Source organism: Heloderma suspectum, chromosome 2 (genome assembly GCF_057233095.1).
Source record: "Heloderma suspectum isolate Gila_16-S chromosome 2, 16-S_ref, whole genome shotgun sequence".
NCBI classification, from domain to species: domain Eukaryota; kingdom Metazoa; phylum Chordata; class Lepidosauria; order Squamata; family Helodermatidae; genus Heloderma; species Heloderma suspectum.
Window position 1 is genome coordinate 86,159,966 of NC_139459.1, and position 24,864 is coordinate 86,184,829.

The window sequence follows — 24,864 nt, forward strand, 5'->3', positions numbered from 1 at the left end:
TTTGAGTAAACACAGCTAGCTTGAGCTGCAAAGCTGCAATCCTATGCAAACATCTGGTAATGTCTTACTAAATTCAGTATAACATCTGAGTAAAAATGTGTATGGCTTGGTATATTTTTTAAATTATTTAGTGAAAACAACTCTATATAGCCTTAAATTAATAAATCAGTTTGTAGATTATAGACAAATGAATCATAGTCATTTGATAGAACACACTCTTTTTAAAGTATACATTACTGCCTGCCATATCAAGGGTTTAAAGCATTTAATAGCCCTATCAAAAGACATATGACAAAAAGAATAAATAAGAGTCAAAATGGAGGAATAGCAAGATGACAGCATTTCAAAACTTACTTTTTCATTTCATAGGTGCCTTTTTTTACAGTGCCAAAATTACCAGAACCAAGTTCCTGTTCTTCCAGAGTCAGCAAATTTCTATCAAGGGTGACATTTTTAGCCTTCACCTCTTCTGGATCTGCATATGGACTCTCATAGACCTCTGTATCCATGGGCAGGGCTTCTCTCTGATCACCTGTACATTGAACAGCAGAGCATATTTTACTATCACATTCTTTGTGATCTGTTTTTCTGTTTTTTCTGTTTTTTACTGAGCAGAATACTTCTGAACTTCCAAATATTAGCTCTCTCTGTCTCCTTTTTCATCCCTGACTTTATGCCTTCTACTCAACAGTGCCCAATGCTAGCAATGGTCTCTTCCACTATTTGGCAAACCCCTTCCTTCCTTCGCCTCTCTCTCTCTCTCTCTCTCTCTCTCTCCCCCCCCCTTCTTCAGCAAAACTTCTTCTGGCAACCTTCCTGGTTCATTTTAGTTGCATTCCCATTGTTATATAACTCCCTCCTAACCCCATCTTCACTACCCATTTGTTATCCCTTAACCTCTTCCCTCCCACTTTCCTCTACTTTGTTGGTAGTTTAATACAGATTTTGAACCTTCTGGGCAGGGACTCGGCCACTTCTATTTTTCATATAGTATCTAGCACAGCCTTCCCCAACCTGGTGCTCTCCAGATGTGTTGGGCTGCGACTCCCATAATTCCCAGCCACCATGTCCAGTGCTGGTTGGGAATTATGGGGGTTGCAGTCCAACACATCTGGAGGATACCAGGTTACAGAAGGCTGATCTGGCACATTATTAGTAAATATTAAATAGTGGCGATAAAATTAGCAATGGCAAAGGAGTGGAATACTTTAAATGGTAATCCAAGATCATTTCATGTACATTAGTGATTATATGTTGGACCTGGCAGGGTGGAGTCCCCAACCTTTTTGGATGCTGTGCAGTTGTGACAGAGTGAAGGGTGAAAGTGGTGTCATGTATGTGGGGCCTTGGACTTTCTGGAAGGTGAGAGTTCATAAGATCATTCTGTGGTTTGGGCTTAAAGGCATACCCAGTGAAAAGGTAACTGATTTTCAGTTCCATCCTCATAAAATGGATGTTGGTCTTGGCCCAAAATGGTGACTTGGGAGAAGAACATCTGAACCAGCTTCTTGGCCAAAGCTGACCTATGCTTACTATCTAATTAATCTGAATTATTTCACAACTCTCATATTGATGCTACAATCATCTGGCAGATTTGATTTTTGACAATGATACCGTAATTCCACTGGTACAGGCGATTATATGGAATCCACCTTTGGTCCATTAACTTTTCTGTCAGGGGAAAAATTACAAGTGGCAGCTGTATGCACACACTCTTGTGCAAACCAGCTGGGGATGCACATACTCTTAAAATGTTATTGTTTTAAACTGTTGTATTATTGTATATTGCCCAGAATGGCCAGGTGACCAGCCAGATGGGCGATTAAGAAATTTAAGAAATAAATTGAAAGCAAAGATATCAAGACGTTCTGTATCATTTCCATAGACATCCAAGACCGCAGGATATAAAAGTGGAAAAGTCCATGGAAATGAAGGGGCAGATCTAACACATCCGTCATTTAACTGTTGTTTTAACTAACTGAAATTAGAAATGCATTAAAGCAGGGGTGGGCAACATGCAGCCCTGCAGTGCAGCCCCTGCCATCTCCTGAGATTTGGAGGTACCCCCCAAAAATCTGAAGTTTTTTTTTAAAGTGCAAACAAAATGGAAACAAGCTGATTGACTCTTTTTTATTTTGACCCCACAGTAGCTTAGGATGCCATTTTGTTTTTATTCTCTTATTTCCTCACTGTTTGACACACTGGGGGGGGGGGCAGAGTCCACTGGGGGTCGGAGGGGAATGGCCCCAGGCCTCCCCAAGTTGCTTACGCTTGCATTAAGGCGTAGGATATAATTATTTTCCTTTGCCTTTACTGAAATCTGGGAAAATGTCTCTTAGGCATCTGAAGGTGTAATTAGAATTGTGTGAACTTGGCTCACCTTGAAAACTGTTTGGACTTTGAGGATTGCTTTGGAATGCGGAAAACCTTCAAGGGATTTTTTAATTTATTTTTGCCAAGGGGGAAAGTATAGCTGACAGCAGGGAAACCCAGTCTGTGTGACTCTAAGCTGAATCATGACACTCCTGAAATTTCCTGCTGGGATTATGGGATTTGTAGTTTTCTTTGCAGAAGGAGTCTCAAAAGGGTATGGGTTGACTCAAAATGGTGCACACCTTTTCAAGTGTGTGGTTCAGCTGCATTTTGACACCCTCCCATTTGAACTTCCTATAAGTTTTGCTTTGTTAAATAGTTGCTTTTATAATCCCTAGTAAACTGTACATATAAGCAATATTTCTGGAGTATTCATTACTTTTGGAAACTGCATGGAACAGAACCTTAAAAGGGAAGGGAAAGGGCTTTCCATGGGAAATAACTCTTACATCAGCATCAGAAGTATGGTTACGTGGTTTCACCTTACAGCCTGCTATTTCTGACAAGTAGGCTTGTTATAAGCAGACAAAGCATTGGCAGGATATATTTTTAAAGGCTTCTACATTATAAATCACAATTGCTCAGGATCCTTTTAGTTTCTATGTTGACTGGATCAGTTTTCCACATGAATCTGTTCAACCGAAAATAAAAAGGGAAAGATGGCAATCCTCCAAATTTGACTTTAAAATCCGCTATGTAGGTCCTGGGTGGAACCCAAAAGAGCACTTACGCCCCCACTGATTCTCTTGGATCCCACTGATTCTGTTGCACAGAAAATTGGTGGCAGTGTAAGCACCCCATTGGATTCCGCCCCTTGTTTCCAGATAGTGTTGGGCCCTATTCTATAATCAAATGGAAAGGACAGTCAGAACACTGGGCTTCCTTTTCCTGAAGTATAGGGTTCAAGGTTGGGATAGATTCTTTCTGTAATGGAGTGTCACGATTGGCCCCAGGCTCCCTGTGGAGGCTGAAGATTCTGAATCAGATTGAGAGGTGGAGTTAGGGGGATGAGAGCTGGGTCTGAGAGTGGGGGAGGAAATTCCCCAAGAGATTCAAGGAGTCTGGGAAGAATCTTCTCAAGGGCATGATAACCAGTTGGGCTAGGCACAGATACTGTTTCTCTCTTCTGTGGGAAACCAGCAACTCACAGAGGGAGTGGGGCAAGATTTGGCAGACGCCAGATCCTGCCATTGCTCAAAGACAGCCAAGCATATGAGGGAACTAAGATGCTGTGCCAGATTAGCAACTCACCAGAGTCAATGGAGGGAGGAACCTCCCTGAGGGAGGGACTGAAGAAGCCCTTCAAGTTTTGTGCAAGACACCTAATCTTAGTTTAACAGCAACTCTCTTACTCCCCTGAAGTCTTTCTGTTAGAGAACTCAGGATTAGCTAATTAGGCCTGGGGCGGTTTGGGGCAAGTACTGAGTCTGTATTGTCTGAAAGACTAGGTGTTAGCATAATAACAGACTATTGACTTGAAGATCAGGTCTCTGCCTGCTGACTGCACAGCAGGAGGACTCATGGTTCTGACATGTAGCAAGTGTATTTGGGGACTGGGGAATATGGCTAGAGAAGTTTGTTTGGGGCATCTAATTAAAGCCAGCGCTCTAGGTTTCAACGCAATGGTGTGTGCGCATAAGGTATTAAGTTCAGAGTGGAAGAAAAGCATTGCAATACTTGTTAGCAAGCAATGAGGAACAGATGAAGTCACCTAATTGGTACAGTAAAGGCAAAACAGGTTTTTGAAGTCTAGAGTATACAAGGGGCAAATGTGAACAAAATCATGTATGTCTACCTTTAATTTTACAAATCTTAAATCAGGCCTCCATAGAGCAGGGGCAGGGGGGAGGGGACACTGAGGACAGTTAACAAGCATGACAGCAATTAAGATTTGAATCTCTACCAAAATAAGCAAAAGCTTTGACCAACATGCTTCTGACAAAATACTGAAAAGGCAAGAACAGTTTTTTATTGCCTAAGTTACATAATGTTTATTAACTGAAGTGAGATGTCATTACTTACCTCGCTTTGCCCGTGATAGCACATAACTGTTAAATGATGAAAGCGCAGAATTGTCACTCCGGGTAGAAGAACCAGCTAAAGGTGACTGTGGCACACAAACAAATTTTTCTTTTAGTTCATTTTGGAGGGTTAAGAAGAGGATTATAACACAAAAATGAAGCAATGAAAGATGTAGGCAAGGCTTAATGCATGAGAAAAGGAGCAAAGCTTACCTAAACCTTTAGGTTATTTCTTGCATTATATATGCCAGCAAAATAAGAGACATGCTGCTAAAGCATAAAGGATTCTGCAAATATTTTAGAGCATTTCCTGATAAGGGAATTAACTGTTGGCTTTTTGTTCAAACTGCAGCACTATAGAAATGTTGATTTTATTTCAGAATCCTGTATCCACTCACACTGGAGCTGCTCAGTATTTTTCTTCCAATCTGTTTTATATTTTCACTGCTTCCTTTTATGGGATCTGCATAATATAAACTAGTCTCCAAAAGTGCATGGACTTTGAATCAATGGAGCATGAACTCAGATTTACACATCTACCAATTTTTGAAATTAAAGTGATTAACATAAGATCATCTCACTGACCAATTTATCCTATCTCTAGATGTTTTCTTTTGCATTGACCAACCCCTTGATGTATGTTCCTGGCCCCAGCTTTATTTTCAGCATGGATCTATCAAAGTGACAATCCAAAAGGCTTATTCACATATGATGCTTTCATCTTGCGTGCAAACAGTTCTGATACTTTATGGGTATACATTCACCTGCATAAAGTAACTAGTGAAACAGGCAATCATAGATAAAATTCCCAGAATTCTGGTGGATGGGAATGTATTGTTCATCTGGTACACCTATGTTACAAGCCAGTGCATACTTGAGCAAGGACTGTCTGTGTAAAAATTGTATAGAAGAAAATGTCTTGCAGGAACCAGCTCTAAGCCTGTGGGTGCTGCTACTGATCAAAAGGCACTGTGCAGCTATTCCGTTTTCCCCCCCTTAACCATTTTTTTTTCTAGAAAGAGAGAAAGAAAGAATCTCCAGTGGGAAAACACAGCTGGGTTGAAGACAGCACTGTCTGGATACCATGTAAAATTATTTGAATGAGGCAGGGTGACTGCACAATAAAAGCCTCATCTGGAAGCGCCGTATGTTAAGAGCAATAAAAACACCATGGCCTTCTCTGGGGGCCACTTGTTACGCTGTGGAACAGATGCATTTATTTTTGATCTGCTTCGTTTGCAAATTCTATTTTTGCAATCTCTTTTAAAGGCAATATGTGTTGAATAATACATGGCTATGCAGTTCACAACTATGGGAAACTTGTACCTCCTGTTTCCTTCAAAGCCCTGATCTTCTCTTCACCAATGAGGAACTGAGAGATGATGTCCCATTCAAGTAAGAAGATTAAATGATCTGAGAATTACTTTTAAATACACAGTTTGATCATATTAGAGTTCATTAGTTCTAACATGAAGGAGAGAGACATGCAAATTCACTTTATTCTTCCCATTCATTTGAGAAAAGATGAATATGGAACTGATTTGGCCTATGTGATGGGAAAAGAAACAGCCATGTGTCAATTCACTTTAAAAATCTGGAAGCATTTAGATTAGCACTTTTTCATGTAAGACACAAAGGAACAGCAAGCTCACTTCCTTTCACTTCTCCTCAAAGTAGCCTCTTCAATTAACACAAGCAACTGAATTTTAATATATTTAGTTAACAGTAACTAAGATTTAACTATCATCTTAGTTATCTTTCTTACAGTGCAATCCTATATATGTCTACTCAGAAGTACGCCCCACTGAGTTCAATGGTACTTACTCCCCTTTCCTCTTTCATTTGCATGAGTAGATGCCCCCCAAGAAGTCTTCCAGTAATTATGTTGTCCTAACTGGGCAACTATGGCTATCACCTTTGGAACAAGCCACACGTTTAAACTATGTGTTGGATCCAGACCCAGTTTCCCTCTGTAAACTCTGATGCTCTGTTACAGTTACAAAAGACTGACACTGGAAATTCTTGCTGATTGGTCCATAAGGTGATAGAATTCTTGGCTGTTACAAAAGCCTTATTCTGTGTTTGGTCTAAATAACAGGGGCAGAATCCAACAGGGCACGTACGCCTCCGCCGATTCTCTTGCACCCCACTGATTCTGTTGCACAAGTGGTGGTCCTGCCAATTTCGTTGTGGGAGTGGGACCCACTCCTTGCACAACGGAGCTTTAGTGCTTCCCAGAGGAAGCCCTGAAGTTAGTGGAAACACTCATTTCTTGAGTGGGACAGGTGGGCAGAGTTCCCTTATGTGAGCTCCGCTGCCCTGCCCTGTTCCAGAAATGAATGTTTTTGCTTGTTTCCATTTGCTCCGGAAATGCTATTTCTTCCTTCCATGAGTGGTGGGTCCCACTTGTGGACAGGGATTGGCAGGGAATTGGCAGAGGCATAAGCACCCCATTGGATTCTAACTAATGCAACAGCTACGTACATTATGGCTTTTCCTTTCCTGCTTTTTAGAAACATAGGAAGCTGCCTTATCCCAAGTCAGACTATTCATCCAAGGTCTCACTAAGGTCTCTCTGCTTGAGTTTCTGTCAGTATAATCTCATCACCTGCTATCTTATTAACTGGACTCACTAGGGACTGAAAGTGGGAACGTCTTCATGCAAGTATGAATTCCACCACTGAACCATGGTCTCTTATAAGTAGGTGGGCCGAAGAGTGACACGGTGAAAGAAAATATATTTTGGTAGACGTCTGTGTAGCCAACTGTGGCAATTTTGCAGGAAAACAAGGCATGTGGGGAGGGTGCGTCTTGTTTCCAAGCAGAATCACACATCTGGGAGGCTTCTGGGAGCATAATTCTACTTGCAAACAAGGCGCGTACTCCCTCTAAACCTTGTTTACCGGCAAAATTGCTGCAATTTTTTGCCAGCGCTGCAATTTCAGTGGCAGCAGGGGCCACAAAAGTGGCAATAGGGGCTACATGTGGTCTGGGTGCTGTTCATTGTCCTGTACCACAGACTGTAAAGCAGTTTGGTATTTCATGCAAAAGAAATATTTGCTTAAAATAGAAGTTCAGAGAACAGTGGGTTTGATTTAGACCCAGGGTGCTTTCAGATGAGTGTCAAGAGCACCCTAGCTGCCTCTTTCAGTCTACTCTAGGGGTGCAAGAAAGTCACTTACCTGGTCTCGCAGCTTTTCGCGGTGGGGGGGAGGCGCTTCGTTGCTCTCCCCGCGAAGTTCAGGCCGGGGGGGGGGGAAGCTTCCCACCTCGCCCGGCCGAAATTCAGGCCGGGGAGGAGGCGCCTTGCCTCGCCCGGCCGTGAAATAAAAAGTTAAAAAAAAAAAACGCCCCCGTGATAGGCTACGTGACGATTAACGTAGCCTATCACGGCTAGATCTGCAAAGTCAGCCATGATAGGCTACGTAAATCGTCACATAGCCTATCACGGGTGACTTAAAAAAAAAAAAAAAAAGCGCGTACGCAAATGGCGGCCCCCATAGGGAGCCGCCATTCGCGTTCCTTATTTGGTCGCTGTAGTCTACGTAAATCTTTACGTAGACTACAGCGACCAATTAAGGAACGTGAATGGCGGCTCCCTATGGGGGCTGCCATTAGCCGTACGCGGGTTTTTTTTTTAAAGTCACCCGTGATAGGCTACATAACGATTTACGTAGCCTATCACGGCTGACTTTGCAAATCTAGCCGTGATAGGCTACATTAATCGTCACGTAGCCTATCATGGGGGCGTTTTTTTTTCTTTTATTGGAATGGCGGCCGTGGCAGCCGGTCGAAAGACCGGCTGCCGCTCCCGCCCCTGACGAAGACCCGACGAACTGCCGGCCGGACCCGCCGCCGGGAGGGACATTCAGGAAAGGTAAGTCCCGTCCCGGGGGGGGGGGGGTGCGGGGGGCGGGTGGAGAATTTCTTCCCGAAACTTCTTCGGGGGGCCGAACACGTTGGCGCTCGGCCCCCCGAAGTTTCGGGGAAAAATTCTCCGCCATCCCTAGTCTACTCCAATAGCTAACTCAAGACACAGACAAAAGGATTCTTTTCAAGGCTTTAATCCTTTTACAACTTAATGACTCTTTCAGATGCTAATCACCAGCGACTAAGCAAGGAACAGCACTGGGGAAAAGAGAGCAGAGTAGCCTATGCTCCAGGTTAGGCAGTTGGTCCCCATTTGAAGGAGAATCATGGGAAGACTCTGAACGTATGGGCTAGGAAAAGATCCTCCCTCTTTCCCTTGGGTCCTCAGGACGCGATCGTTGCTTGCATGCCAAATGAGCGCTACGCCTCCTTTCCGCGGCCTCCAACTGTCGACGCTCCCGGTGTCAGCATCGAGCGTCCAGCAAGCCCCCCTCCAGCACTCTCTCACTGCCAGGGTCACTATCTATCTCAGGAATGCTGGCAGGAGGAATCTCTGCCAGCTGCTGTGCCTGTGAGAGATGAGCGTGCTCCTCTCCCACTGATTGCTGTTCCTCCTCAGAATCATAACTGCTTTGGGGTTCTATCGGCTCAGTTTCCACCCTGACAATGAGGCCTTTATCACGCCATTGCCCTGCCCAATTCACACAATTTTACAGAGTCTAAATGATGACACCTTCTACTCATATTTCCCCACCACTTCTTTTGCCTCTTTCCTTTCTGCAGAAAATTTGTTAAACAAGAAAAGATGTAATATCTGCACAATGCCTTCTGAGTGGTAGTGCTAGATCCCCCCGCCCCCCAGTCTGGAAGCACCTTTAGTCATACATAGAGTAGACCCAGTAAAATCAAGATTATGTCCCACTGATTTCAATAGGTCTACTCTAAGATCTGGTTCACAGGTCATAGCAGCAATTCCTGGATTGTTTAAACCAGGAATTGTGGGGATAAGCAGAGCCTACAAGCTTGTCATTTCTGCCTTTAACTAACTACCCAAGAATACCCCATTTCTGAGTTGTTCCATGATATGTGAACCTGGAACTCTGGGCTGTTTGTGTGTTAAACAATCCAGAGTTAACTCAACAACTGCCCATGTTTTGTTGCTTGATTAACTCTGGGTTGTTTAACCTATAAAAAACCCATACTGAACTGTGTCTAAGTATGATTAAGTCTGGATCCAACCCTATATATAGTAATATATTTAGATAAAGGAATTCATGTGTATGAAAATTTGCCTCTTATTATCCCTTAAAAAACCAAAAGAATGACATCAGACATCATATGGTTTTACTCATCAATTATCACTCATCAATCAGACTCAGTCACAAAGAGGAAGCAGGTTTACTCTTGGATAGTTTCAGCTTGCAGTCACACAACTATACGTTTCTGCATTGTGATAGATTTCTGTTTTATCTAGGCATTAACCATGTATAAAATGCATGAAGAAGAGCACACATTTTTGACCATTTACTTCCAAACCAGCCACATGTGCTGAGTGCTGGTTCTCAAAGTTAGTCAGCTGGTTTAACAGGGGCAGAAATCCCAAAAACATGGATGATAGAAAGAGAAGAGAAGGATAGGATAACTTTAAAAAAAAAATGAAGCAGGGACCTCTATTCTATATTTTACCTAGTTCAGATAATTTTGTGTGAGGAATGGAACACTCACACACACAAAATTAACATTTAAAATAGGCTATACTTAAACGTTCTGTTTCATTGAAACACAAATATAGAGATTTTAAAATTAAGATGCACATGTGTTACAGGCATACTGGATCAATCTGGATTCTAACAACGTGATATTAGTTTAATTTTTAGTTACCTTCTAGCTAATTGATATCTTTGTATTAATATGAGATACTGCATATCAGTAATAAAATGCCATCTCTTTATTTGGTGGTAAATAAAGCATTTGTTAATTCTATAAAATAAGGCCAGAGGTAAAAGCTGAAGAAAGTTGCCAAATGTGCACAGAGGATTAGCAGCAAGGCACAGAATAAAACTATCAAAAAGAATTGTAAGTGAGCTGAGTGAGGGTAAGTCCTTCCACGCATTTATACATTTATAAAACACTGTGTTTATGCACCTTTTTGCTTCCCGGCTTTGGGAAAGTGTATGATTTGATTCTGGTGATAATTCCACCTGTTGACCAAGTCTAGAAACCATAAAGGATATCAAAAGGATAAATAAGCGTATCAGGAAAATATGAAGAAATATTTAACACACACATCTACTTGCTTAAGTCTTCTACAGTAGCTTTCCAAACATTCTGTGACTCAGTTGTGCACTTTTGTATTTTCCTCTAGGATTCATAACCTTTCCTTTGACCACTCATTTGAACCCTTCCTTAAAACCTTTTGTTCCCCATCTGTAAACCCCATTGTTCACTGACCCCCAGATTATTTCTGCTGAACAGTGGTGGCTGTCAAGCAACCATTTGGGGATCAATGTCCTGCTTTGTATGTCATGACAACCCAGGGTGTTTTTTTAAAAAAAACAACAACCCTGGATTGTTGTGAATGAACAAGCAAGCATACTGGTCCACACTGCCTGGTTGCTCCTGCCACAAGTGGGAGAAGCTAAACAACCCAAGGATATTGTCTCTGGGTTGTTCAGCATTGTGTAAGAACCAGGAATGCTGGCTTGTTGAGGGAGAGACAACTCAGAGTTGGAGCCCAGGATTCCAAATTATAAGTACATATCATAAAATGTGGCACTTGTGCAATTTAACTGGATAGCTTTTTCTGGAAAATCAAGTAGACTAGGGCTTCTTCTGCTTGTAAACCTGTTTCATTAAAATCAACAGGAGCAAAACTGCACCCTCCAAATATTGTACATAATTTAAGGAATCAATTATTTTTGCATAACCTAGAGGGACGGGTTCCTCATGTTACACTTTGAAGACATCAGAACATTCTGAGAAATCACAGCTTTGTCTTCAAAGTCATGACAACCATAGTGACAGAAAAGATGTCGAGACCTCAGAACATTTCTAGACACAGGTTTTGAAGCTCAAGCCCGCTTTGAAGCAATGCCACTATGACAGGTGTAGGGACCCTCTTTCAGCCCAAGGGCCAAATTCAATTTCAGAGAAGCTCTTAGGAGCCACATTCCAGTGATAGGTGGGGCAAAAGGGGTGAAGCCAAAATTCAAAAAATACCAGCACATTTTAGCTTCAAGGGTTCACTGCCAGCAACTAAGACTTAGGAGAGGCATTTTAACTTTTTAGAATGTGGAAAAGTGCAAAAGCTGGAAAATCACTAAATGATTGGCAGTTAGGTGGGGGAGAGAGGATGTGGCCAGGAAAAAGGGGCATGGCCAGATTGGGACTATGGGCCTGAGGTGTCCCACCCCTGCCCTATGATCAGGAAGTCCACTTCTCTAATTCCAGTGATGGGCAAGCTACAGTAGCACAGTTGTATTAAAAGCTCATCTTCAGGGAAACAATTGCGAAACTCACAATTCACATGTACTGATTTTATTTAGTAGATGAAAAGTTCTATTCTAAGTATAGAATGTTTTGTGCAGTACGCTGCAGTCCCTAGCTCTCTTCTGCATATTCGCTTTTTGCTTTTTGAAGCTATAAGAATTCTTCCCTCCAACAAAACTATGGGGTGCATTTTAATTATGTAATTTGGCCTCCTAATCAACTTGTCAAGTTGCTTATTTTAAAATCTACAAGTTAGGAAAGATTTTTAAGTCTATACAATTGGGAAATATTAATATAGGAGATGTCAAGAATTGCCACTGGATGGAGAAATATCAGTTTCCTTTTTCTTCTTTAAAGTTTTATTTTAGTATATCTCAACCCTGGAAGTAGAATATTTAGACTGTTTTTCTCTCAATAACCCTTTGTTATAATATGCACCCCCTAGAATGTAAACCAAAGTGAATCCTTACTTTATTTTTAAAACTTCTGTCTTTGCCACTGTCCACTCAAGCAAAGTAGGTATGTTAGTGGCTCCTTTGAACCCAACTGTGTAGAGACTGTCCCACATAGCAAAGCTGCTTCTATAAAGTGCTTCCCCTCCTTCCCATGGGTCCAGCAACTTTAATCGCATCACTGCAAACTGCAACAAGTGATGCCAGAACCACTTGGGATGCCAGAACCATGTGTGTCAAACAGCCACCCATGCAGCCATTTGCATGGATGAACTGGGACTAAAGAAGAGAAAAAGAGCTATGGCTATTTGAGTAAGTGTACGACCTTAAAATACCATTAACACTCAATTTTAAGTCACTGCCATGCCTTCAGCACTGATGTGAATGTCAAGAATAGAAGCTTAGTCAAGCCTTCCCCAACCTGGTGCTCCCCTGATGTGTTGTATCACGAATCCCAAAATTCCCAGCCAGCATGGGAGTTATGCCAATAATTATGGGAGTTATAGTCCAACACGTCTGGAGGGTATCTCTAGGATGGGGAAGGCTGGACTAGGTTTACAAAACAGGGAAGAGATTTTCATTGAATAGTGCTCAGTGCTTGAGACCAAGAAATTTTGTGCCTAGTGCTCTATTTCTCTCTCTCTCTCTCTCTCCCTCTCCAAATTGCGTTTATGGCCCTCAGTAATATCCTGGTTCCTATACCATCTAAGTACCCTCCCAATGATTTTCTTTCATCCTTTTCTCCTACTGTGCCCTCTCCCACTCCAATCTTCGTCCACAGATTAAAATTCCTTGCAACACTGGATTTTTGGAAGAAGGACAATGATTGCAAAATAAATATATGCTGAACTTGTTTTAATTAGCTATTCTGAATTTTTGTGTGTCTCAGAATTCAGAAGATTATGGCAGCTCATATACCCTATTCTGTACACAGCAGATAGGGCTAGTATCTCATTGGGCACACACTATTGCTGTAGTTACTTTCATACAAATTAGGTCTTACAAAGCATAAGACAGAACAAAAATATCCATATAATGCTATTCTATGAAAATATACCAAAAATCTAATTTTCAACATATCTATTTATGAAAATTATATCAGTTTACCATTAAACAAGTATGCATATATTATGAATTCAAAGAATAATAATTAATCTTGACGAGATTTAATGACATTATTAAAAACAACCCATTACTGTCTTTGGCCAGTATATTTTCTTACCTTGCCATGACGCTTAGGAAGTGCTGGGGTAAGGGTAAAAACTGATTTACCTTAAAAAAAATGAGATTAATTATTACAAAAATATCAATTGCTTCTTCTGTCAAGATAGGTTTCTAGGAGAAAAGAGTGGTGGAAAATATTCTCCAGGGAATACATGTGTGAAGATCAGTATAGTTCTGGCTTTCTCCCATTGAAAGGAATGTAGTCACAAAACTAACAAGAAAGGAGATGGATTGCCCACGGAGTGACTTTATGGTTGCAGCAACCTGTCAAATATAATCTTACTATCCATCCTATTTTATGTTATTGTTAGCCCCCACTTGCCTAATACAAGAGGCTGATTTAGCCTCTGCTTTCATTTACCTCTGCCTCTGCAGGTAATTTGGCAAAATAAAATTGGGCTAGATGGTTACAGGACATGTTCAATTTTCTAAAAAATGTTTAAAAAGTTATACAGTTTATACTCAAACTAGAGCATGTATTCTTTGCTCTTCATATGGGCTATAGTACATAATGCAAAGGTATCAGTACTTCAGTGATGATTCAGAAGATGAAAGGCCATCCCTTCAAAGAGAAAATTTGCCAGTCCTTCTGGGTCATGGCTGACTTCAAAATGTACCTAGTTGCTGTTAGACAGATTGCCTTTCTTCATGATAATCAGGGCAACAAGGAGAAGAACTTAAGAACTTACTCCCTCTGTCCTTCATAAAGTTTAGGATACAGGTTTTATTTCTATTATGTAGTGTTAACAACCCTTATATATAGAATCTAGAATGCCAGACAATTCCAGTTTTGCTAGAGCTATGATTTTTAACTTCCAAGAAAATGTTCGAAAAATGCATTCAGTGCATCCCTTTAGATCCTAACTTACTGTAACAGCATCTGTAGTCTGAAGGATATCAGCTGGGTCCCTTCTTTCCTCCAGGTAAGCTTGGTTCAGACTCAGAGCAAGTAAATGAGGTGGCAACAACGGTGAAAATTAGCCTGTTGCAAACTGGGCTTGAACTTTGGAGGGTCTAAGCCCAATTTCACATGCATTTTCAGTCCCTCTTTTCCAGACCCAACTAATCACTACAGAGAAGATTTGTCTAGATTTGCAGGAACTGTTCCAGGACTCTAAATACTGGAAATTAGAACTGTGCACCATTTTGGATTCAGATCTGAATTCCAAGCTGAACAGGGTGATTAGGACTGAATTGGTCCAGATCCAAAGAATCGCTTTGGACCAATCTGGATGATTCTGAAGCCCAGACAGCCTAGGGATGGACCAGCTTCATGCCTAGTTTCCTGGGTGCCCACCGAGCAGCTGCCCCTGCTTGAGCACGTCCGCCCAGACAGGCCCAACAAGCACGCGAGCCCCCACTGAGCTGTACAACCCCCCTGCTCCTTATGTGGGGCCATCATGAGCACCCACCGCCATCGGCCTCTTCAAGGGAGTTGGCATTTTCTTTTGAAATGGCGACTCATCTATTTCTGTATATCAAAATCTGTGCAAATGGTGGCTGTAAGGCAGTCATTTACACACCATAACAGGTGTAAATGGCCCATTTCTCGCTTTGGATCCAGAGTCTGAAGCAGGTCAGATCGAGTCAGAATCGGGCTGAGGCGTGTCAGGGCCAATTTGGAAGCTCCAGATTAGCCTCTGAAGTGGGTTGGGAGGTCTGAGCGCAGCCCTACAGAAATGTACATATAAAGCAACAAGTCTGCTATAAGAAATGCTGTCAGTACAAAAACATGTACAAATAGAGTGACACATTGACCTAGTTCACATGCTCACAGCAGCCCACCATGGGCTGCTTAAGCCAAGGTGAGCTGGAGCATGTGCCAGGCGGTTTTTCAATACTCAAGCTGTGGCTTGTTGTGTCATCCGAACGTGGACAGCAGGAGTCGTGCGAGACCATGGGTTATGTGAGGATTATTTAACCCTTGCACAACCCCCACTGACATGATAAGCCACGCCCTCAGCTATGCATTGCACCCCTCTGTGGTTTAAATTTGCCATGGTGGCTTATTTGATTGTGTGAACTGCCCCATCCTCTCATTTAGCAGTGCTTAAAATCTTACCATCTTAGAAACGGTGGGAAAAGGCAACAAGAACCCTGAGCACCAAGGGATCATGAACCAATGTTGTTTCCCAATTTGGCGGTCATTGTGCAGCTTCTGTAGTTAGCATAAGATAGACTCTTCCATGTTTCCACCTTGGCCCTGTCTACATGGCACTGCTTTCACACGTCACTCTGTCACAACTGCGCAGCATTTCAGCTTTGAATTAGGTTCTGCTGGGATACACTCACAGTTTACTGCATGCTTCCCTAACAGACTCCACTGTGCCCTTTTTTGCCATTATACTTTAATGCGCAGCTCTGCAATCCTGTGAGCATGGGGGTGTGACACTGCAGTGGCTGTTTTGTATTTTAGAGGTTCTGTTGTGTCTTTCCATCCCTCGTTAGGTAAAAAGTGGGTGTTCTGTGCTCCCTTTCCACGCCATCAGTTTGTCAGTTCCCCAGTTCCCCATGGTTCACACTCACAAGCGAGAGCGGTACATGCCTACCCATCGCTCCAAAATGGTGGCCAGAGTGAAGTCAGTCCTCCCACAAGGGAGTTGGCCCTTGGGCACCGAGTCCAAAAGCAACCGTTGTGAAGATACAAAGCTGCAAAAATGTGCAAAAGTGTGATTAAATAAATGAAAACGCCTCTCTGTGCTTCTGTAACTGTGCAGCTGCGAAGGCACAGGGGGAGTAAAGGGGCATCACAGAGTGACGCAAGCACTACGTATGCCTACAACATGCCCACTGCAAAATGCGAAGATGGTTTGGGGAAGTGACAGACAGCTTGTAACCTCAGGGAAACCCACAGCAAACGAAAAACATTGCAGCAAAACACCTCCTTAGAAATCCACATTTTCCAGGAGAAAACCATGAATGGCTGTGAACTGGCAGCTACATCGTCTGTCCTGAAGGACCTCAACTCACAACCACCCTGGAGTAAAAGGCTTGTGTAGATGAGGCCCTTGTGAGAGTAAGCAGCAGTTTTTCTAATTCTTTTCAGCTCTTGCAGACTGGCGTGTTTACACAGCCAAAGTAACTGAACTATTCCCAAGATGATTTGGGATGTGGCATTTCTTTGGCATTTTAAGTAATTTTCAGAAATATAAGCCTCAATACTGTGATCTAATCCAATCTAATTTTGGAATAAATCTAATCACACTGTATAATTTGGAAGGCTCCTATTTGAAAGTTCCCACATCACTGCTTGATGTATTTGCCTCATCAGAAAGTTTGAATATCTGTTACATAATCAACTTACTATTGCAATTGTATGAAATATTTAAATGTCTTTTCAGAAGGCATAATAGATACCCAACATCTTATTTTAAGCATGGGCCTTTCAGAGATAATTCAGACAATCATACCTTTAACACCATGAATAGGTTCTATTAACTTTCAATATTAGGACTTTGCTTGGAATGTTACAAGAGAATGGTCTGTGATAAGTAATGATGATTCATGGATTCACCTTCCATGTTTTAAAAATATAAATTGCTCACCATTTGGCAAGTTAAAATCTGGATTTGGAACTGGATCTGTGATTATTCTTAGAAGTCCATCGGCTTTGTAGGAATAATGTTCTACTAGCTACCATCGGGAGAAAATAAAATAGGAAAGATTAGAGTAGAAGGTAGAAGAAGTAAATGCATAAACAAGCTACGGAACTATTACTAATGGCCTGCAGCCAAAGATCTGGCCAATCATCTCCAGTTAATATGTAAAATTCAGCCACCCATCTTAGGCCCTTTGGAATCTCATCCTTAGCCTCCAAAATTTCTGTTGTGTGTTTATCCCACCCTATCTGATACCAATGCCACAGAGATCTTCCTGTTCCTAGGCTGATCAACAACTTACTATGTCCCATCCTTCAAGACACATGCTTCCCTTAGGTCCACACTTACCAGGAGGCAAGGGATACTAAGGTTTAACATGGAGGGGGAAAATAATTTTTGGAGCTCCTCCCTCCTTTGAGAGAGGAAAGGGTACCCTTGTGGTGAGCAAAAGACAGACTAGAATTCGATGGACAGGAATTGGTGAGATTTCACAGGAGAAAAGGGAATTGGTGAAAATTGCCTCCTCCCCACTTATGCCAACAGGAGTATCCTGTGAACACAGGTTTTTGCTCATGGGAATTCAGGATCCAAGACAAACTGCAGAGGACTATTTCAGAGGTATTCAGACCTCCTCTGAACCAAGCAGTTCTTTGCCAAAACAGAACAAAGCATAGTGAGATAGTCTCAAAGCTTTGGAGCACTGTAAGGTGTTGGGGGCATCAGGGCTTTGACAGCTGACTTGATACATGCAACTTCAGAATCTTTATTTTCCCCCATGCATGTTAAAGGACACAGCATGGTCTCCATTGACTTACATAGTGGGGAAGACAACTGAAGCAAGGCTCTGCTTTGGTCCAAGTTGAAGCAGGTCTGGCCTGAAACAAACTGAGGCAAAGAAACCCCCTAACCTCTATTGCTGGGGTCTTCAATGAACTCCCATGGACTCCTCTCTTGGCACACAGCAGGCTTCCTGCCACTCCCTATTTTTCTGGCCTTATTTAGACTTTTGGTTACATTCTGTTCAGTTTACTTGTATTATTTCTTTGGGAAAAATGCATCATTTTAAAAAACAAGAATACCTATATACATGACTTTCTGCATACGATTCTATGCACACAAATCACAATGCAAATGAATGAGGTTTAAACAAATATGTGTGAGGAGAGTGAAATGCAGCACCTGCCACTTATACAAAAGGAATATAAATACTACAAGTCTGTATGTTCTGTATGTGACATCAGACAGGCACAGTGGCAGTGAAATCTAAAGCATGGTTCTTGATGAGCAGAGTCTGCACAGTAAATTTTGACAGGAATAAGTCAGACTAAGGGCCATATCAGGCATGTTCAAGTTTGTTAAGTATATGCTCACTGGTTTGGCTGTAAAACAAAAGTAGAATCCCTACCCCCATTACTAACGGGAGTGAGGGGTGGAGAGGGTGAAACCCACCCCTTTCCTGTGCTCTGCTGCTTGAAAGGTTTTTCTCCAGCCAGCTCGTTTCCAGCATTGGACCCAAGCTAGGGGGAAAAGTAAAGAGGTGGAGCCCAAGAGGGTAAGGTGGGGGAAGGGAGCAGGGTCTGTTTCCATCCCACTGCACCCTATTTAGTGATAAAAATAGACCCTCACTCCCCCTCCCTTATAGCCAAATCAGCAGATATGCACATGTCTGGTTTGGCCCTAGCTTCTCATTCTCTTGTAATTAAGACACAGTCAGATTAATATTTCATCACATTCTAAAAACTAGTTTGAACAACAGAGCTGACATGGCAACATTTGAAGTATGACTCATTTATAAATTCATCTGCCTTCATAAGAAAATGGTAACTGTAGCCATGAAATTAAAAGATGCTTGCTCCTTGGGAGGAAAGCTATGGCAAACCTAGACAGCATAGTAAGAAGCAGAGACATCACCTTGCCGACAAAGGTCCATCTAATCAAAGCTATGGTTTTCCCAGTAGTAATGTATGGCTGTGAGAGCTGAACTATAAGGAAGGCTGAGCGCTGAAGAATTGATGCTTTCGAACTGTGGTGCTGGAGAAGACTCTTACGAGTCCCCTGGACTGCAAGGAGGTCAAATCAGTCCATCCTAAAGGAAATCAACCCTAAGTGCTCATTGGAAGGAGAGATACCGAAGCTGAAGCTCCAATATTTTGGCCACCCAATGCGAAGAGAAAACTCTCTGGAAAAGACCCTGATGCTGGGAAAGACTGAAGGCAAAAGGAGAAGGGGACGGCAGAGGATGAGATGGTTAGATAGCAGCACCGATGCAATGAATATGAACTTGAGCACGCTCCGGGAGAGAGCGCAGGACAGGAAGGCCTGGCGTGCTATGGTCCATGGGGTCACGAAAAGTCGGACACGACTGAACGACTGAACAACAAATTAATGTGTATGTCCACACAGAATATTTTCTAAAGTTTGTGAAACTAGTTACTTTATGACCAGGAGAAAAGTGTGCAAACCAAATGTGCAAACCAAAATGTGGAGTTCTAGCAATAATACTGGTTCCTTTCAGCTGTACTTGAATGTTGCAAGGGACTTCCCTGACTTGCATGGTTCTCTACATCATACAATTCAAATTACAACATAGCTACAACTTCTACTGTGAACAATTGATACAGCACTTTTAATTTGCAGTGTACTTTACGTTTTTTATTGCTTATGACCTCAAGGCAACCTGGTGAGTCAAGCCACTATTATTCTTCATTGACAAAGCATAATGTTAAGCATTAATTTTATTAATAATAATGGGGAATGAAGATAGTGGTTTCTTACATTTAAAAAAGCGGTAATGGCAAATGCAAAACTAACCTATGTATCCTTCCCCCCCCTTCCATTTTAACAAGTGAGGGAGAACTGTTCATAAATTTCACTTCAGGAAGGGGGGGGGGTGGCGGAGAGGCGCATGTTTCTCCCTTCTCCATGTCACACCAGAATCACAAAAATGTATGAGTCACTCTTGGATCTGCTATTGCTACTTTCTTGTAATGTGGGAAGTTCACCTAAGAAAATGCCTTCACTGAACCTACACAGTAACCCTGTTCAGGTGTTCCATAGCTGTGTGGAATTAATGTATGAGGAGAGGGAGCAGTCTAGCCCTGCCCCACTTCTTGCATGTTTCTGTCAGGTTTCTCAGTTCCAGAAAATCCTGGAAAATCAGGATTCTCGATCACATTGAGATACAGGAGGCTCTCCGCTTCAGAAAGTCACTGTCCGCAAGTAGAAGATAACACAACAAAGCAGAGCAGTAGGGCTGGAGCCCTTCCTCTCCTCATGCATTTATTCTACACAGCTACAGAACACCTGAATACGGCTAGCGTACTGGAGGTTGGGCCCGAGGGGCAGTCTGGGGATTCTGCTTGTGTACCGTCCACCCCGCTGCACGACTGACTCCCTGGCCAAGGTGCTTGAGGTGGTCTCTGATGTGCGTGTGCAGTCCCCTAACTTATTGGTGTTGGGGGACTTCAATGTACATTCAGAGGCCATCCTCACGGGGGCACCTCGGGACTTTATGGAGACCATGGCATCCTGGGATCTGCACCTATTCTAACTGGGCCCACCCATGTAGCCGGTCATGCGCTAGACCTTGTGTTTGTTTCTGGAGAAGTGGGGAGTGATCTGGAAGTTGGGGGTATATCCACCACCCCCTTGTCATGGTCAGATCACTATCTGGTGATGTTGGACTTCTCGGTTCCACAACCCCTCCGCAGGGGTGGAGGACCCATTAAAACGCCCTAGGCGTCTTATGGATCCGAATGGATTCCTGAACACACTTGGGGATTCTCTGGAGCACGCCAACAGCCACTCAGTCGAGACCCTGGTGGGTAGGTGGAATGCCGCAATCACCGGGGCATTAGATTGGGTGGCCCCGAAATGCTCTGTCCCCCTGCACAGGGCTCGGACTGCACCATGGTTCAATCCACAGTTACGAGCTCTGAAACAGGAGGTGAGATGGCTAGAGCGCCGGTGGCGGAAGTCTCGCTCCATAGACGATCAGACACGGGCTAGAGCTGTATCTTCAGCCTATCACGTGGCGGTAAAGGCAGCAAAAAAGGAATATTATGCTGCCTCTATCACATCCGCAGAGTGCTGTCCCAGGAGGCTGTTCCAAGTGGTCCAGAGCCTGGTCGGTCCAGTGGCTCCGGAACCGCTGGAGCATTCTAAGGCCTCCTGTGAGACCTCGGCCAGGCACTTTGCGGATAAAATTGATCAGATTAGGGGTGTTATTCCGTGCACTGTGGATACAGTTAGTGAGCAAGAGGCGGTCTGTGACAAACCAGTTTTGTGGAATCAGTTCCAGCTTCTTCCTTCTGATGAAGTGGACAAGGTGCTTTCACCTGTAAGGCCGACCACCTGCTTACTTGATCCTTGCCCATCTTGGCTCATTATGGGCTGCAGAGAGAGACTGGGTGAGGGGATCAGGGCAGTGGTGAATGCCTCCCTTGAGGAGAGAGTGATGTCATCAGCCATCAAGGAGGTAGTCATAAGACCACTCTTAAAGAAGCTCTCCTTGGATCCTCAAGTTTTGAACAACTTTCGCCCAGTCTCGAATCTGCCATTTTTGGGCAAGGTGATTGAGCGGGTGGTGGCGATGCAGTTGAGGGCAAACTTGGAAGAAGCCGATTATCTAGAACCATTTCAGTCGGGCTTCAGGCTTGGGCATGGGACAGAAATGGCCTTGGTCACCTTGGTGGATGATATGAGGAAGGCTCTGGATAGGGCCGATTGCTCCTTCCTTGTTGTCCTAGACCTCTCAGCGGCTTTTGATACCGTTGACCACGGTATCCTCCTGGACTGCCTGGAGGGGTTGGGCATTGGAGACGCCCAACTTCAAATCTTCACCAAGGTTGGCTGTAGAATCCCTGTCCAAATGTCTGGAGACGGTGAGTGGCTGGATGGGGAGGAATAAGCTGAAGCTGAACCCTGACAAGACCGAGGTACTTTTGGTGGGAGACAAGAGGAGGTTGGGGGATGTTGACCTGGTGTTGAATGGGGTACGGCTGCCCTTGAAAGACCAGGTCTGCAGCCTGGGGGTCATTTTAGACTCCCAGCAGTCCATGGAGGCTCAGGGCTCAGCTATAAGCCAGACAGCACTGTACCAACTCCATCTGATACAGCGGCTGCGCCCCTACCTTCCCAATCATCTGCTCCCATTGGTAGTACATGCCCTGGTCTCCTCTCGTTTAGACTACTGTAATGCGCTCTACGTGGGGTTACCCTTGAAGACAGTTCGGAAGCTGCAGCTGGTACAGAACACGGAGGCTTGCCTGATTACAGGCAGCCGCCAGCAAGATCCATCACTCCAGTGCTGAAGGAGTTGCACTGGTTACCAGTTGTTTTCTGGGCCAAATTCAAGGTGTTGGTTTTGACCTTTAAAACCCTATATGGTTCCAGCCCAGCCTATCTTAAGGAGCGCCTCCAGCAATACCAGACAGGTCGCTTAACAAGATCAGCCTCGGATGGCCTTCTCTCTGTCCCATCAGCCAGGACAGCTAGGCTGATGAGGACGAGGGAGAGGGCCTTCTCTGTGGTGGCCCCCACTCTGTGGAACTTCCTCCCTAGGGAACTCCGCCATGCCCCCTCTTTAATGAGCTTCCGCTGCGCATTAAGAACGTGGTTGTTCAGGCAGGCATTGGGGTGGGTTAGGGTATTTTTTATGATGTTTTTAATGTAAATTCTATTGTTTTAACTGTTTTGTTGTTGTACATCACCCAGAGTGGCTGAGTGACCAGCCAGATGGGCGATTAATAACTTTAATAAATAAATAAATCCGTGGGATTTAAATACAAGCTTCCTAGACCCAAGCCAATTATCTACCCACTGAACGAATGTGATTACACACACAAAAAAAAAATCCTGAAAAATCCCTTGTGCCTACTCTAGAGTAAAAAAGGAAAACTGTATCTACCTGCTAGACACAGATTTAAAGTAATGTCTGTTTTGGCCCAAAGAGAAGCATTTAAAGGCAAGAGAGATTTCAGAATGGAATCCTAACTTTATATTTCCTTTATAATTCCACAATATAATAGCCTTCTGTGTTTCAGATAGGGCATAACATACACACCCGAGCATTTCACTGTTTTTATATCACTTTGCCATTTTTGTGAGAAAATAAGATCTTATTCTAGGATTGCTGCAATCTGCTTAACCACAAAAATAACCCTATTTGTCTATCAAAATGGAGATCTGAACCATTTATTTTAACTTTGGCAAGCAACCTTTGGGGAGGGGCCATTGCTCAGTGGCAGAGCACATGCTTTGCATGCAGAAAGTCCCAGGTTCAATCCCCAACATTTTCAGGTAGGGCTGGAAAAACTCCTGCCTGAAACCTTGGGAGAGCCACTGCCAGTCAGTATAGATGGTACTAAGCCAGACGGACCAACGGTGGGGACTCAGTATAAGGCAGATCCTATGTTCCTATTTTTTGCTGCAATGGATGATAGCCAAATATGCAACTATGCAAAACGTATTTAGTTTGTTAAAGACTGTAGACCCCGCACAGCATAGTAAAACACATACTATCTGTTCTGCCAATATGCAAACCGCCGAATGGAAGACAATTGACAAACCTGGCAGAGAGTATCAAACTTCTTTCCATCTGGGATTGAGAGTTTCCCTTTCTTGTCTTTATCAATGCGATAATGTGCGACCTTTCCTTCATTGAGCAGACAGAGAGCATAGGATCCATTGTTGTCTCTTTCCCTGATTCTGAAAAGATCAAGAAAAATAAAGCAAAAAAACTTATTTTCAAATTGCAGGGAGCAGCATTTTTACAGAGACAAAGGTGGAGCTTCCCCACTGTTTCACATTAGCTGTGTAACGTTCCCAATTCTCATCATTCTACATTCTTCTGAATTTTCTGCATTACCCAGAGCTTGTCTAATGGCTGCTGGAGATCACTGTGGTGTACTCCCCCACCCCAGTTGTTTTCTATATTGAAATTCCACAGAATGGGTAGCATTTAGAAAAAAGCAGTGTTTTTAAAGCTGTTGCAGAAGCCCATGTCCACATAGCAAGAGGTGCTCATTACTCGGTTCCCACTTTCTCACTTCTGATGCAGAAAGCTATCCTTTTCAGTGTGCATAACATTTATTGTTATAAAATTACTGTTATTTCAAAATCATAAAAAGAGACCTGCTCAGGTCCATTATGTTCCTTGGAACAGATACAAACATTTACAAATTGTCCCTTCCCTGTATGCTATAGAAAAAATCTCTAAAATATGGCTTCATTTTATTGATTACAAAAAGCATCATGTCCTTACATTGAAGATTTTTTGGTATGCAATTGTCTCTTATTTAAAAGGCAACTCTACCCTGAAATGAGGAACAAATGTATGGCAAAAAAAATAAATCTACTGACATGCTTCTTTTACGAAGCAGACTGAAACGAGAGAAGGGGTGGGCAGAGCAGCTAATATGATTTTGTGAAGTCTTTTCCAAGCTACTTGGTGAGGAGGATTTTCCAGTTCCTGAACTGTTAGCACACTGTGCACTTCTTCGCCTATCTATAAATAGGTTAGATATTTGTTAACAGAAATAGAGAATGAAATGTTGCAAATGTGCCATCACACAGTATAGTCAGATAAAAGAGGGGAGACCCATCCACCCCAAATGTAGGATGTAAATGAAAATTGGAGGGAAACTCCAGTTAATTTGTTCTAGCACAAAGAAATGCATGGCCTTTAATATCTGTCAAGAGCAACGGTATGACAAATAAACAAGCTCAGAATAGTAAAGAATTCTTTTGGAGTACACTTCAATAATATCTGTTGGAAGTACTGTGTTGCAAGGGTTCTGCTCTTACTTGGATGGCCAATTTTAGAAGGTGGTGCTG

General features: G+C 43.0%; 1 protein-coding gene across 2 annotated transcripts in view; it reads right to left on the bottom strand.

Annotated features, from left to right (window-relative positions):
- The window catches only part of SYK (spleen associated tyrosine kinase), a 63,857-nt gene that overhangs the window by 13,674 nt on the left and 25,319 nt on the right, over positions 1-24,864 (bottom strand). Inside the window, exons 4-9 of one of the 2 annotated variants that reach the window (XM_084834038.1) lie at positions 23,598-23,736; positions 16,975-17,062; positions 13,428-13,477; positions 10,410-10,478; positions 4,396-4,480; positions 355-532 (exon numbers count right to left, since the gene is read on the bottom strand). In XM_084834038.1, coding sequence (XP_084690164.1) covers positions 355-532; positions 4,396-4,480; positions 10,410-10,478; positions 13,428-13,477; positions 16,975-17,062; positions 23,598-23,736 — 609 coding nt within the window. The remainder of the gene's footprint in view (positions 1-354; positions 533-4,395; positions 4,481-10,409; positions 10,479-13,427; positions 13,478-16,974; positions 17,063-23,597; positions 23,737-24,864) is intronic. The other variant, XM_084834039.1, reaches the window with a different exon arrangement.